Below are 15,199 nucleotides of genomic sequence, written 5' to 3'. Positions count from 1 at the left end.
GGAGCTTGGCACGCATGCTGGCCCTGTGCCTGGCTCAGCGCTGCTGCTGGTGGCATGCTTGGCAGCCGAGCTGGAGCAGCTGGAGGATGAGCTGCACACTGCCTGCCCGGCACTCTGCATGCGCTGCCTGCCCACAGACTTGGCCTCGGACGATGGGCCACAGCATGTGGTGCATACCGCCTGGGAGCTCCGCAGGGACAGGCTGATGGAACAGCTGCTGCATGTCAACAATGCCGGTGAGCGGGCGGTGCCGAGACGTGCTCCTGAGCACATGCAGTGTGTGTTCCTCCTCCAGGTCCTGAGGCAGCTGCAGGACCGGCTTGCAGGGTATTTCTATTTTTCAAAATATAGTCCGGCCCCCCACAAGGTCTGAGGGACAGTGGACTGGCCCCCTGATGAAGAAGTTTGCTGACCCCTGTTCCAGAACCTCCTATGTCTAGGAGCATTAAATGTGTCCATTTGCAGGTCTGACATACATGAGGATGTCAGCTAATGCAATTCACCAACTACCTTGGGTCTGATTGGAGAAGGCCTAGGCCTCTTCTTCACTTCAATCCATGCTTCAGAGTCCAAGTCTGGCAGGCTGGCAGAAAGGCCTTTGGGCATTGTCTTCAGATTACTAACTTCCTCTGTCTTCGTTGGCACAGGACTAGCAGAGCGGGGAGACCCAGGAGCAGATTCTGTAACATGGTATTTTAGTAAAAGATAAATATCTGTACATGCAGGCAACAGCCCTTTACAAAACACTCACAAGGATAAGCCTGGTGCTGTGAATAGCATGTGCTTTGCAACCGAGTATGGGTGGCAACTTTCACCTCCCTTTACAGAGCTATCATGAACATCTGAGATGAGTGGAAGAGCTTTGGCTATTTACATATTTTCTACTTAATTTGTATTAAGCACTCATGAAAAATTGTTGGTTCTATTATATGATCCTTAGAATTTTTGCCTGAGCCTTACATAGCCCTGGCTAATTATGATATTCAGTGGCTTTCCTTTCACCAGCTGAGACTCCCATTTCTCTACAGGGAAGAATGCTAGAAATATATAAAATGTTTTCACCACCTGCCTGAAGCACAACACAGAAGGGGCCAGTCTAACCATCCTTGGGAGGCAGTTCCAAAATGAGAGCGCTAGAACAACAACAACAACAGCTTGTATCTCCACCTAGTGCACCTGCCTTGGTGGTGCAATACATGGAAGAGCTATGCTAAAGATTACTGTAACTGATGGGCAGGTTCATACAGAAGCTGTTGAAATATCCTGGCCCCAAGTCACTTAAGGTGTTACAGTTATTAGCCAGCACCTTTATCTGGACCTAGAAATCAACTGAAAGGAAGTGCAATTTTAATGGTCAGAAAAAATGAGCACCAGAAATTAAGTTAGACTAACCAATAACTACCAAGAGTGGTAGTATCCAAGGGGGGCTTTGTCAATAAAAACCTTACAACTGTTTCCTTTAATGGAGTTAGAAAGCAGCTCTCATCCAGAGAAGCATTAACAGTCTCTGCAATCCAAACAGCCAGCCCTCCTCTAGCACTTTTACTCAGCGAAGATGTATATGGATTTAAAACACAAGTGGTTGGTCTCAATCTTCAAAGCGATTTGTCCACATCCTCAAGCTCAATATTTAAGTCACTAAAATAGCAGACGTCTTAGATCAGGTGTTCTTAACCTGTGGAGGTCCATGGAACCCCTAGGTGGTCGATGGAGGGCTTCAGGGGGTGAACCAGGTAAAGGTAAAGGTACCCCTGCCCGTATGGGCCAGTCTTGACAGACTCTAGGGTTGTGCGCCCATCTCACTCTAGAGGCCGGGGGCCAGCGCTGTCCGGAGACACTTCCGGGTCACGTGGCCAGCGTGACATCACTGCTCTGGCTAGCCAGAGCCGCACACAGAAACGCCGTTTACCTTCCCGCTGGTAAGCGGTCCCTATTTATCTACTTGCACCCGGGGGTGCTTTCGAACTGCTAGGTTGGCAGGCGCTGGGACCGAGCAGCGGGAGCGCACCCCGCTGCGGGGATTCGAACCGCCGACCATGCGATCGGCAAGCCCTAGGCGCTGAGGCTTTTACCCACAGTGCCACCCGTGTCCCTATCTTCAAAGCGATTTGTCCACATCCTCAAGCTCAGTATTTAAGTCACTAAAATAGCAGACGTCTTAGATCAGGTGTTCTTAACCTGTGGAGGTCCATGGAACCACTAGGTGGTCGATGGAGGGCTTCAGGGGGTGAACCAGTAACACACAAAAATTCCAATGCAAAAAATACATTGTTTTGTGCGTATGTGTATTTTTCTGGGGAGGTGTTCCATAGTTTTCATCAGATTCCCACAGGGGTACATAACCCCAGAAAGGTTGGGAACTGCTGAGCTATAGATTCAGCTCAGATATAAGCAATTTTATTGGCAAATTATTTTGTCAACTGGCCACAGCGAGCTGCCTAAGGTTCCTCCTCTTTACCTTGGGGACTAGTATTTAACATTCCCTTCACCATTTAAAACAGCTTTGCTGGCCAATACTGTGTTCATCAGGCATACACCAAGAACAAAACAGAACACAATGCCTGCTCAGCAACACACAACACACTCAACTTGAGTGTGAGGCATAGGGCTGTACCTTTCAAGGTCTTGATCAATTTTATTTCCAATAAGCTCTCAAAGCCAACACAAAGGGAATCAGACATTATTTTTCTTAGAAGAATCTATCTCCTAATGGATTGAGATCACCCATTATCTACATGACTGGATAGCAATACAGTCGTACCTTGGAAGTCAAACGGAATCAGTTCCGGAAGTCCGTTCGGCTTCCAAAGTGCGGCTTCTGATTGGCTGCAGCCAATCGGAAGCCCCATCGGATGTTCGGCTTCCAAAAGAACTTTCGAAAACCGGAACAGTCACTTCCAGGTTTCAGTCGTTCAGGAGCCAAAACATTTGAGAACTAAAAAACAGGATGTACACATTACATGTTCAAGAAAGTCTTGATAGAACAGTGCAGTCAACTTTGTGTGCACGTCTTAGTTAAGTAAAGCTGAAGTTTTGCTAACCATTATGCAAGATACATAATGGTGTCCTGGTCTCAAATTCACCACCACCAACACAAATAAAACTGCTTGGATAGAGTTTCTAAAACACTATCAACAAACCTGTTTCCTTTTGGAAGCTTTGCCTGGGCACAAACTCTGGGCAGTTGATGAGCTGAGAGAAGTCAGTCTGTGCATAGTCTGTCATGGGAGGGCCAGGTAAAGGCCATTTTTCTGGTTCTTCCTTTCTCCTGATTTTCTGGTCCACAATCTCTACCACTTTGCTGTCTTTCAATGCCTGAAAAACAATCACTGTCAGCATTAATACTAAAGTAAGATACCCTTCTCCCTCTCTTCCTCCCACACCCTCTCCCCAGTCCCTACTCCCCACAGAAACAGAGACGTATATTTAATACTGCGTATAAAGGTTCACCTTCCTTTTTCTTCAGACCATTGTTTGTTTACAAAAAAATTTCTCTAACACCCTTGATTGTGCAGACAAAGAAATCCCTGCAGAAGTATGCAAATAATATCAATGCAGAACAGAGCTGCAAGCCCTGTCTTACAGCTATTTAAAGCCTCAGTCTTCAAAATGCAAGTGCATCCTGAAAACTGCAAGCATGCAGTTGGCAGAATGCATGAACTACCTTTTGCATAACTGCAAAGACCACAAGCCTGCTGAGACATTTGCCACTCTGCTTTGATCATCTTGCTCTGAGGTATATCAGGACATGCCCAAGGGTCTGAAAAGCACATTTCAGTCTTGACTGCCCAGCACTCCACTACAAGTCGCCCAAATAAGAAACACAGGGTAATTTTTTACCTTAATTATGAGGCCAACATCTGTAGTCAAGGCCTGCACCCGATGGAAACTGGCAATCAGGGTGATGGGAAGAAAGCCTTCTGTATCCATTTTCCGTCTCAGGAAAAAATCTCGTTCCAAGTTGTCAACACTGAAGTAGTACTCTCTGAACACAGCAAATAGTAGACGATGAAACAAACACACACACCAGGTAACACTTAACAGAAGAAATACCTCTGACCCGTCTTTCTGTTTACTAATACTTTACAAAAATAGGTAATACCCAAGCTCTCTTTCAGCACTGGATGCTATGGGAAAAATTCCAGGACCATAGCACAAGACATGTCCACATGAATAAGTATATATTTTTATACTGTATTTTCAATATTCTTAGGCCCCCTTTCAGGATTATTTTTCCCAATATGAAATACAATAATTAAAACCATTTGAACAACAAACTGCAACATTTAACAACATAATCTAATACACACTAATACATCTATCATTTTAAAAGGTTCTAACAGAATCCTTTACTATCAACAATAAAATATCAAACAAGCAGCAGAAAATCCCCTGAATACAAATAAAAATATTGATTCAGCCTTGCAGAATGTATTCATGTGGGCAAAAGAAAACTCATCATTTCCTCCTTTCTTCTCTAGTTTCAACTAACACTAGCTCAAACTAAGCTAATTCTGCATACATGAGTAAAAGAAGCTGAACGACATTCTAATAATAATAATAAAAAACACCTGAAGGATGCAAATCCTGAACTCAGCTGTTCCAGGATTTGGTAAGTAGTCCAACTTGCATGTCATGCTCTAACTAATGGGCTGCCAACTTCTGACGTTCATGGGAACCAAACACTTAGGGGCATCTCTGTTTAGCTATGCAGTGCCCAGGGAGTCCAGGCTACCCCTTGAAGGGGAAAGCAAGGCTACCAGTCTCCTCAGGGCAGCCAATCTCAATTCTACCAGGTCTCAACACATGAAAAAGGCGATTCATTCTCTTCCTCTGCACATCAGGACAGAGTGCAGATACTGAAGGTGTAGGGTGCAACTTCCACCAAAAGGCAAGCTTTCCTTTTCTAGGAAGCAGGCACTACTACCACCAATTCAACAGAGGCATTAGCGGGCATCAAGTACAATGATATGTTTCTAGAGAGGCAATTTATGTCAGAGGCTGCTCACTTTTCCTGCTAGAGTCTTAACTGTAAGTGCAGGGCATGGCTATGGAGACTGCCACCGTTGATTCAGGGGCCAGCAAAAATCTTGCATATTTCCAATTGGCCACCCTGTTATAAACAGTTGTGCCAGTGTACCCACTGGCACATATTCATAGGCTGTGATGATGGTACAAGAATCCCCATTCTATCTACTTTTACTTTGTAGAACAGCAAGAATGAGGATGAAGACCATTGTCTTTGCAAGCACAACTCCCAACTTTTAATCTACTACAAAAAGGTATAAAACTAGCTACAACTCTTCAAAAGGCAAATACTGTTTGGTTAGCTACTGCTAGAATCAAAACTGACACTTACATCTGGCGTTTGATATAGTCCTTGAGCAACTCTTGGTCAACACTGTACAGCTCAGTGCTACTGATGTTGTCAAAATAGTAAGTGATATTACTGGTGTATTTCTGAGTGCGTGAGCCATCAGAGCCATCAAATTTCCGGTAACCGTACTGATAATCAAAGTGAGCTGCAGGGGGAAAGAAGCAAAAGGAAATTTCTTAAGACCTCAACTTTTCTAAGACCACTCTACGCTGTCAATATCCACAGATTAGGAGAACCAGGCTTGCAGCAGCCTAATTTAGGAACTGGAAAAGGCATTGACATTTTCTTTTGGAAAGACCGTTTTAAACAGAATTGCAATGCGAGATCCACAGAAAATGTGCATCTAGCACTGGCCGAGCAAAACAAAGTTGCACTATATAATAACAGAGGTTCACAACTAGCCACTTCTTGAATGAGTATTATATTTGCAATATATATTTGAGAATCTACAAAAAGTTTGTTTTCTTAGTGTAGTAGCTTTTTAGTTCAAAATACTCAGTTAGCTAGTATGGTTGCATTTCCAGTGGCAATAATTTACACAAAATTTACACAAACATGAACAATGCTCTTTAATGGTACATTTATTTTAGTGCATCTACTCAAACTGTGCTGGGTCACAGTCCAGCCAAAACAATGCAGTTGATCCCTAGCCATTGATATTCCAAGTGGGGGAAGAAATTTGTTGTCTGTCAGCTCTATAGCAACAACCACATCCTGTACACAAAGCCACAATTATAAAAAATATTACGGTCTTATACGTACAGCGAGTACCTCCTCTTCCTCGCCCTCTCCCTCGTCCCCGACCACGGCCTCTGCCCCGGAAGGAACCACGTACAGTTGCTCCCTCACTCTTGACACTAGAGGTTTCATCATGGTCAGGCCAGCTTTGTTCATGTTTGTTATCCAGATGCCAACCTGCAAGAGAACGTTAGAGATGAGCATACCCCTAAGAGCTGTGAAATGCTTGGGAGATGCTGGTTGAATCATGGAGGGCTGGTGGATTCTATCTCCCTCATACACATTATGCAGACAATGACAGAGGCTTAGCCAGAGAACAAACCAGTTCCTTACATGAAGTACACAAGAATTCAGTTGGGATATTATTTTGATTTTTTAAAAAGAGTCAACACCACCACTCAGAAGTATCAATAGCATGCACTCATCTACTTGTAAGGGAACTCCCAGTCAAACTGCTAAGCCTTTGAGGCTAAGCTGCAGCCCACGTGGAAATTAGAAGCCTACCCTATGAAAGAGCTGAAGGAACATGACAGCCTGAACATTACGAAAAATATAATTAAAAAATACATTACCAAAAATACCTTTTGAGTCACTTCGGTTGTTGGAAGGGTGCCGGTGCTGCTCATTCTGTCTGTTGTTGCGAGAAGCTGTTTTGTCTCTTGGAACCTCAGACTTCATGTCTATTTGCAGAGGGACCCATTTGTGTCTGCTACCTGCAAGGCATCAAGGACCGGCTGTTACAAATCTTTATGAGGAAGTACAAAACATCTCACCCAGGAAGGCACAAGGAGAGAAGGCACATCATTCCGGTCTTCGTAACTGACCTTAGCCAGCACAAAGTGTAAAGAACATAATAAAAGTTCTGCCAGATCGTACCTTGGACATACCATACGTCAGCCTTTACCAACGTGGTGCCCTTCAGAAGTTTGGGACCAGAACTCCCATCAGTCCCAGTTAGCACAGCGGGGCCTGATAAGAGTTGTAATCCAAAGCATCTGGAGGGCATCAGCTTGATGAAGTCCCCGAGATCCCAGACCACTGTGCTTCAGCACTTTCAAATAGTTTCTTCTCACCCTTCTTCTTCTGAGCTGATTTCTGGTTGTCATCATCTCCATTCTTCTCCTCCCCCGATTCATCTGACCGGGCTTTCATGTTCTCTTTACCATCGCTCCCTTCCCCTTTCTCCTGCTCCTTCATGTTCTTCTTAATAGGAACCTTCCGGAGAGATTGAGGCTTGTGTGGCAGCTGCTGAAAATGACAATCAGACATGCAAGCTGAGAATCAAAATGGCGGTTGAGCAAAGGTGGGTCACAACTGACACAACAAGTTCATTTAGCTGCCTGATGTGCTCACAATCACACTTGCGTTCACAATCACTCTTATGAGCCCACCTGAAGAGTCTAGAAACCAAGAACAATTGGTTACCCTCAAGAGAGAGCACCAATTCATGAGCAATAACTTCTTGATAAAGCACAACTTCAAGCCGAAGTAGTTATTGCATAGTTATATAGGAGCAGCATGTTCCGAAGTTAAGAAGGTTACAAGAGCAAGACTTTAGTCAAATTAGAAGGCAAGTGAGTACTTCAGGCACATGCACTGCAGAATGAATCCCAATGATTTCTGAATGATGCAGAAACCAGACATGGTAAATTTGGTGAATGAAGACAAGGCAGGACACCAGACCCAGAGAAGGGGCTGGCTGACAAGAGATAATGATGCTGGAAAGCTACTGCCAAAGGGGAGGGAAGCCCAAAAATAGAAGTATGCTTTAAGCACTTCTGCATCTGCGCTGTGTCCCTCTTTGAGTGCTTATCCCACCCACCATAAAGCCATACAGCAGACAAGGCACCGGCTCCAGAAGCCTGGCTTGGTGCTAACCAGCCCACCTGCTTCATCTCCTCGTAAGAACAATCCCAGGTTTGCCTGAAGACTTGGTAAATTTACCTTCTCCGTTGTGGCCAGATTTTAGAATGGGCTCCAAGCTGATGTCCCAGAATAGCACCGCTGAGCTAGGGAGCATAGTGGGCAGGGAAACCCTAAAAGGAAATCATCTGCCTGGGATCTGTAATGAGCTATTCCTGGCTTTCTCCTAAGCAGAGATTTAGCACCCCCAAAAAGTGTTGCTCAAACTGAACTCTCAGCAATATGGGGGGAAACAACAGACTCTGTGCCGCAGCATGAATTATCATGTTTCCACACTTCTTCACCCCTTCAAACATTCACCCATGCATACATCTTTAGGCATATTTGACCAAATACGCTCATGGTAGGGAATATCATTTTAATTTATGACATGTTGGTTACGTTAAAGTAAGAGTAAGAACATACAGATAAAATCGAACATAAACACATTTTTGCATATGTGTGTGCACGTGCAGGGTTTTTTTTGGGGGGGGTAAAAGTAAGTATATTCTTGCCTTCCTTCAATTTAATCTTTAAAAATATAGCACTTTTTTCTTTTAAAGGAGATGAACTTCAATACTTTTCGTAAGTATACTGGGGGTTGCTCAAATAGCTCAATGCTGTAGGGTTTGCAACAACAAGGAAGCACTCAGAAGGAAGAGCGCAACCAAGAAGGGAATGGAATGTGACTCCTAGAAAATTGTAGCTTACCTGATAGGTAAACTAATTGTTCTCTCTTTCTGAACTGTATCAGTGGCGGGTCAGTTTGTGCTCATGCATAAAATAGGAAGAATTGGAATTTATACCACAATTTACACCCTATTTGCTTCCTGGTGATTCCACTGTGTTTTTAAACAAATTGTCAGGAATATTTATATGCCATCCAATAACCAAGTTATCTGGGCAGCTTATGCAGCACCAAACTAAAGTTCAAGGAGAAAATGCAGAAAATTGGTCCACCTGTAAAACCAAACTGAAAATCACTTTCAAGGACTAAAAAGAACTAGATAAATAAATGCTGTGGAGAGAATGGGAATTCCCTGGAAAAAGAAAATACATCCTTTAATCTTTGTCATTTTGTACAAAGCACCATGTTGCAATTCTGCTATCGCAACACCAGCCAAAGGACAGTTGGCTTTCTCCACTTAACAGAAGCAGAGACAGTGGTAAATTCCCAGCAATTGAGAATCTGTTATTGAAAAGTGACACTTTGCCCACTGAACAAAGGGTTATTCTTTAACCTGCTTTGTAACTGATTTCCTGTATCTTTTTTATTTAAAAAAAAAAACCTTCAGTGAGTAGGCATAAATACCTCTACAACCTACAGAGGAATTGGAATGAATTCAAATTGTCCCCTTTCCTTCTTTTAAGTTAAGAAATGATCAAAGTTATATCCTAAAGCCTAGATTTTTTAGATGAACAAACACAGGTCATTTCTCTAACCATTAGAAAAACAAAACAACCATCAAGTTCAAGGCATTCAACCTCATCCTTAGTCACTACAGGATTTGAAAGAAGACAAAAACTAGGATGTGTACACAGGCCAAGTTTCACCTTGTATCACCTGTGCACTTCAGAAATAAATTCTGATCTGTTTCTATGATATTTTTCTTGAATCCACGTCTCAGGTTCCAAGTCACTCCATATAAAATGAAGCTCTGTAGGCCAATTAACTATAATGGAAAATCTAAATATGGCAATATTTCCCCCCTTTTGACCAAGTTGATGAAATTTACAGATGCAAGAGTTCCTGCAGTGCAGATTAGGCCTGCCAAGTTGCAGATACACAGGTCCACAGTCTTTTTTTGGGGGGGAGCGCGTACAAGATAGTCATAATCCTTTAAGAGGGACTGGGGAGGTTTGTTTCTTGGTCTTTCTTATCTTAAAATAATTAAGAAGTGTTTGAGTGGTATATACCATATTTTTTGCTCTATAGGATGCACTTTTTCCCCTTCAAAAATGAAGGGGAAATGTGTGTGCGTCCTATGAAGCGAAGACGCCATAGCCCCGCGACCCTCTCCCGGCTGGAGAGGTGAGGCGCGGCTATGGCAGGAGCCTCTTTAGCTGCGAGTCACCTCTCCAGCCAGGAGAGCACGGGGGAGGGGGGGCTAAAGAACCCATAGCCCCGCGACCCTCTCCCAGCTGGAGATGTGACGCGTGACTATGGCAGCAGCCTCTCCGCTACGCGCCTTTCCGCTGCTCCCCGACCTGCTCTTTGGGGCTGGTGGTGGGCTTCCCCCCGCCAGCCCCAAAGAGCAGGTCGAAAGGAACCTGAAGCCTGGAGAGCGAGAGGGGTCGGTGCGCACCGACCCTTCTCGCTCTCCAGGCTTCCAAGGTAGCCGCCTGAAGGCGACTGAACGCACCTTAAACGACACCTTGTTTTAGAGGGGGAAAACAAGAGGGGGGAAATTCTCCCCCTCTCTGCGCAGCGCCTCCTGCCGCTTCGCTGAAGGGGCACTGGGCAGAGAGGGGGAGATTTCCCCCCCCCTTGTTCTCCTTCTTCTAAAACAAGGTGCATCCTATTGTGCGAAAAAATACGGTATTTTTCCTAGTACATTTTTTTTAAAAAAGTTTTCAGCTTCACACTGGCCTTAGGCTTTACTACCCTGGCCTGGGTAACAAATATCCTACCCCATGTTTGATGGTGTGCCTCACAGTTCTATCCTGTCCTTCATGCTATCTAATGTCTGTATAAAGCAATGGGGGAAAGCTATTCAGAGGTTTGGGCTGAATTGTCATTTGTTTGTGCATTAATATGATGCACCACTTATTTTCAATCTATCCAACCTAGGGAGGCTGTGGAACTTCTGAGCCAATGCTTGAAGACTTTTTGAGGATGGATCAGGAAGAAGACTGAGCAGCAGCTTAATCCAAACAAGATGGAGGTCTTGTGGGTAGGAGATCTGGCAATCTTGAATAGAGGTGTTCAACCTGTCCATGATGAGATTGCACTCCTCCTAAAGAATCAAGTTCCCAGTTTGGGGGTGCTGCTAGATTCCTTGCTGTTCAGGTCCTGATGGTACTCAGGAATACCTTTTACCAACTTAGTCCGGTACACCAACTGTGGCCCTATATGGAGAGATCAGACTTCACCTCATTTATCCACCTATATGATATATGGATTGGATTACTGTAATGTGTCGTACATACAGAACTGCCTTTGAAGACAGCACAGGTGCTTCAACTAGTATGGGATGTGGTTGTCCAGCGGGTCACAAGATCAGAACACATTATACCAATTTTGTATTAGATGAACTGGTTACCAGTGCATTTCCAGCCCCAATAAAAAGTGTTAGCCACTACTTTAAAGCCCTGAAAGGCTTAGGTTCAGGTTACATAAACAACTGCCTTTACCTAACAGGGACTGTTGGTTACTGAAATAATTTTGTACGAGTATAAAGCCCGCTTCCACAATGCCAATTCATTTTAAGCACAACAATGTAATCTTCTACCTCTTTCCATCAACTATGGATACTGTATGTTTATCTATCTGTGTGTACATTAAATCACCATTTTAATTGAGCATTCATAATTATGTGATTTATTGAATCCAATAAACACTTTCAAACAGTAAATTGAGGGAACACTGATCTTTGGAGGCAATTAAGGCAATTAAGGTACCATTCCCTCCCACCCCCCATTTTTCTCAATTTTCATTACTGGGTGTAAGGGGACATAGTTCTTACCACCCTGTTACTTCCCTTTCAAAACACACACACACACACAAAATAATCTGAAGGGATTTCTTACTCTATATATTCTTTAAAAAAAACTTCTCAGCTTTTATTTAACTGGCAGGATTTAAGGAAGACTAAATAGACACTGCATTTATAGAAGGGTGCAAATGTTAATCCTGATGCACTGCAGAAATTTAAGCCTAAAGTTATTCTGGGTCACTGCAACACAACTTCCCCTTCTCTCCTCCCCCTGCATCATCCCCAAATCTGCTCTAGAGGGATGAGGGAACTGCCAAGAGTAGTTTTCGGGCTGTGGGAACACACAGAGAATAGGAGGTTCCACAGTGCAATAAGTTCTTCTGCACACACAATCACTTAGTTGGATATAACTCTGACTCTAAAAACCTTTTTAAAAAACCTTACTTCTAAACTAGGCAAACTTTCACATTGGTGCCTAGGCATAAGAAAGATATATATCAAGGCTGCAATTCAACACAGTTACCTAGAGTAGGTCTTATTTAATTTAATGGGACTTCCTGCTCGGTAGACATGAATAGGATTGTAATGCTACCATCATAGCAAGCCACTTCACTACAAGGAAATTCCCAAAGGCCCATGGAATCATTTGCTTTTGCACAGAACACTATTCATTCAGGAACCCTAGTCATCCACAAGCATGCCAAAGAACAGAAGCACCTTCCTTCTCAAGTCAGAATGGGTGTTTTACCTGGACACTCTTGTGAGCTATTTCTCCTGGCGTTGGCCAGTTTGTGGCATCCCCAAAGTCACCAACCTAGTAAAACAAGCAGAGATATCAAATCAACGGAGTATCATATAACAAGGAGTTCCCCTTTGTAAAACTGTAATATTTTTCCAGCAGGAGAACTTTTCACCTCCTTTAAAAATCCATATTAAGCACCTACTATTTCTGTCCTTTTTCATGGTGAACAACATTTCAGATTTCAAAGGCCATGACAGAGTACAGTAAATGGGCAGCGCCTAATCTTACATTCTCTAGAGAAGGGGTAGCTAGCATGATGCTCTTGAGGCGTTGTTGGACTACAACTCCCCCCATCCCTGACCATTGGCTATGTTGGCTGGGCTGATGGAAGCTGCAATCCAACTTTGGAAAGCAACCCATTCTCTAGAGGCCCATTAATCTTTGACTTTGTTACCCTGTGACACCAATTGCCAGAGAGAGTAATTCTTAAGACTATTTATATCAAGTATTGAGTGCAATACAAATGCACACAAGCATTTTAGAAATTAAAACTGCACAAAACACTTTTTAAAAAGAGCAGGTGTGTCTGCTGTAGCATTGCTGGGTACATTTAATCTGCCTTCTTTAAATTCTTGTTCTCTTGTCATCTGAACTGTTCCTGACACATTTCAATGCTGCAGTTTCCACAGTCTTGTGTTCCTCCTTAAAATGCAATGGAAGGAGGGGCTTCAACTCAGTTTCAGCAATTAAGGCATGACTAAATGTTGTCATTGCAAACACAGTGCCACCTAGTGAACATTGTTTACACTAGCAACACAGGTGCTATGAAAGGTTGGGACGATAATTAATTCTGGGGGTGTGGCTAGCCATTCACATAAAACACCTATTTTGAAACAACTGCAATGGTTGCCGATTATCTTCTGGGCCCAATTTAAGGTGCGAATGGCAAGATTCAAAGTTCTAAATGACTTGGACTCAAATATCTGAAAATACACTTCATCTCATACCAACTGGCCTGGTCTTTAAAATCTTCTGGGGAAACCCTTTTGGGAGCTCCCACACCCATTGAGGTCTATGGTTACCAACATCTATGGAATTACATCCCCTCTGAGTTGTGTCTCACCTCAACACAGTTTTCTTTTAAATGGCAACTGAAGACACACCTTTTCACCTTGGCCTTTGAGGAGAGATGAGGTGCATTGGGTATTGCTAGCACTTCATTTTGCTGTTGTTGCTGCTCCATGGCTTTATTGCTCTGTGACTGTAGTCTAGATTATATGGTTGTTGCTGTATTTTATGTTAATTTTGGTTTTCAAATGCATTTTTCACACCTTTAAAACTCAGTGGAGGGCATATTTTTAAATGTTGCAAATAAACAAAAAACAAAATTAAATAAATAAACAGAAATAGTGATATTTGGGGTTTAAATGACAAGAATCTCATACATACAATAAGGAGAAATCTCAAAGGCCAATCCTAATCGATTTGGCCCACATTTCTTGCCTTGTAAGGATACTTCAACTGGGGCCTAAAAGCAGTTTCACATATTTTAGAAAGCGCCAAAAGCAGATATGCAAGTGCCTCACACATATTCCTGTGTGTGCATTTCAGCAAATACACACAAGCTCAACAGATGCACATGCAAGGAGCATTTGTATATTCTCCTGGAATAATTCCAGCTGCCCTGGAATAATTAAGTGGATCTCCAAGTCATTTGTGCATCTGTTTCTCCACACTGTCTGCAACATGCAACATCACCTTAAGATAAAACTGACTTATACTATAGGTTTTCTTTTTTAAAAAAGGTTGACTTTATTCTTATGTGGATGGGGATATGGGATGTGGAAAGAGAAGCAGGTTTGAGCAAGGACAGATGCTGCTTCCCAAGTAAGTATGGGAAGAAGGAATTCAGTCACTAGAAAAAGGAGGAAATAGCAAGCAATGATATCCTTACAAGACAGAGGAAGTTGCATGATATTGTACAATGGATTAGTCTTACACGGGGAAGATTTTGCTAGCCTTACACATGACACGGCATTTTTTGTTTTGCAAAATTGGCTGCATAAAGTTAACCATCACCAGCTCTCTCCCTTACTGAGCCAAGGTTGCTTACTGCATTACTGCCATTATGTTTTCAAACAGTAATATTTTTATTCATTAAACATCACAGTCTATGCCTAGGAATACCGGATGTCACATAAATGTTATAATTCAATGAACTTTGCCATGACTGACTGAGCTTAAATTAGCAGAGCCTCTTGATTTGCAAGCACATCTTGAGCTTTGCCCTCTAGCAGAGCCTGCGACTGCAGATCAAATCAATGGCATATCCTGCTTCCAGCTGTTTTCATTTTCTAACCCTTGATATTCCATTGAGATTTCTTCTGATCTAGCCTGAATTATGTCACCTTAAAGACCTCTCTAAAATTTAGAACAGAACCTGCATGTAAGGTGTCAAGTCCCCTTAAAAACTACATATAAAGTAAGCAAAAAGGTTGCAGAGAGGCCAAATGAAGCTGGACAAGAACAACACGAGAGCACACTTTTAGGAAGGAAGGCATTTCATTAATAATGAAACTTTATTGCCTACCACCCATAGCAAACATACAAGGGAAACTACTTTTGTTATACTAGGGAAACTATTTTTGTTATTAATTTGTTATCCCAAAGAGGGCCCCCTGCAACAAAATGTTGCAGTGGATCTCTAGTGCATGTGCCTGAGGGGACTATTTAAGTAGTCACACCCCATCTTTTGCTTTAATGGGGAATTGGATAAATTAATGG

General features: G+C 42.9%; 1 protein-coding gene across 5 annotated transcripts in view; it reads right to left on the bottom strand.

Moving 5' to 3' along the window:
• The window catches only part of LARP1 (La ribonucleoprotein 1, translational regulator), a 66,381-nt gene that overhangs the window by 10,778 nt on the left and 40,404 nt on the right, over nt 1-15,199 (bottom strand). The window contains exons 4-11 of one of the 5 annotated variants that reach the window (XM_053377092.1): nt 12,422-12,487; nt 7,189-7,363; nt 6,688-6,828; nt 6,149-6,292; nt 5,360-5,522; nt 3,841-3,985; nt 3,141-3,315; nt 511-680 (exon numbers count right to left, since the gene is read on the bottom strand). In XM_053377092.1, coding sequence (XP_053233067.1) covers nt 511-680; nt 3,141-3,315; nt 3,841-3,985; nt 5,360-5,522; nt 6,149-6,292; nt 6,688-6,828; nt 7,189-7,363; nt 12,422-12,487 — 1,179 coding nt within the window. Of the gene's footprint in view, nt 1-510; nt 681-3,140; nt 3,316-3,840; nt 3,986-5,359; nt 5,523-6,139; nt 6,293-6,687; nt 6,829-7,188; nt 7,364-12,421; nt 12,488-15,199 lie in introns of all 5 variants that reach the window. The other 4 variants (XM_053377090.1, XM_053377089.1, XM_053377091.1 and 1 more) reach the window with 4 other exon arrangements.

Source organism: Podarcis raffonei, chromosome 2 (assembly GCF_027172205.1).
Source record: "Podarcis raffonei isolate rPodRaf1 chromosome 2, rPodRaf1.pri, whole genome shotgun sequence".
NCBI classification, from domain to species: domain Eukaryota; kingdom Metazoa; phylum Chordata; class Lepidosauria; order Squamata; family Lacertidae; genus Podarcis; species Podarcis raffonei.
This window is presented reverse-complemented; position numbering and strand designations above follow the sequence as displayed.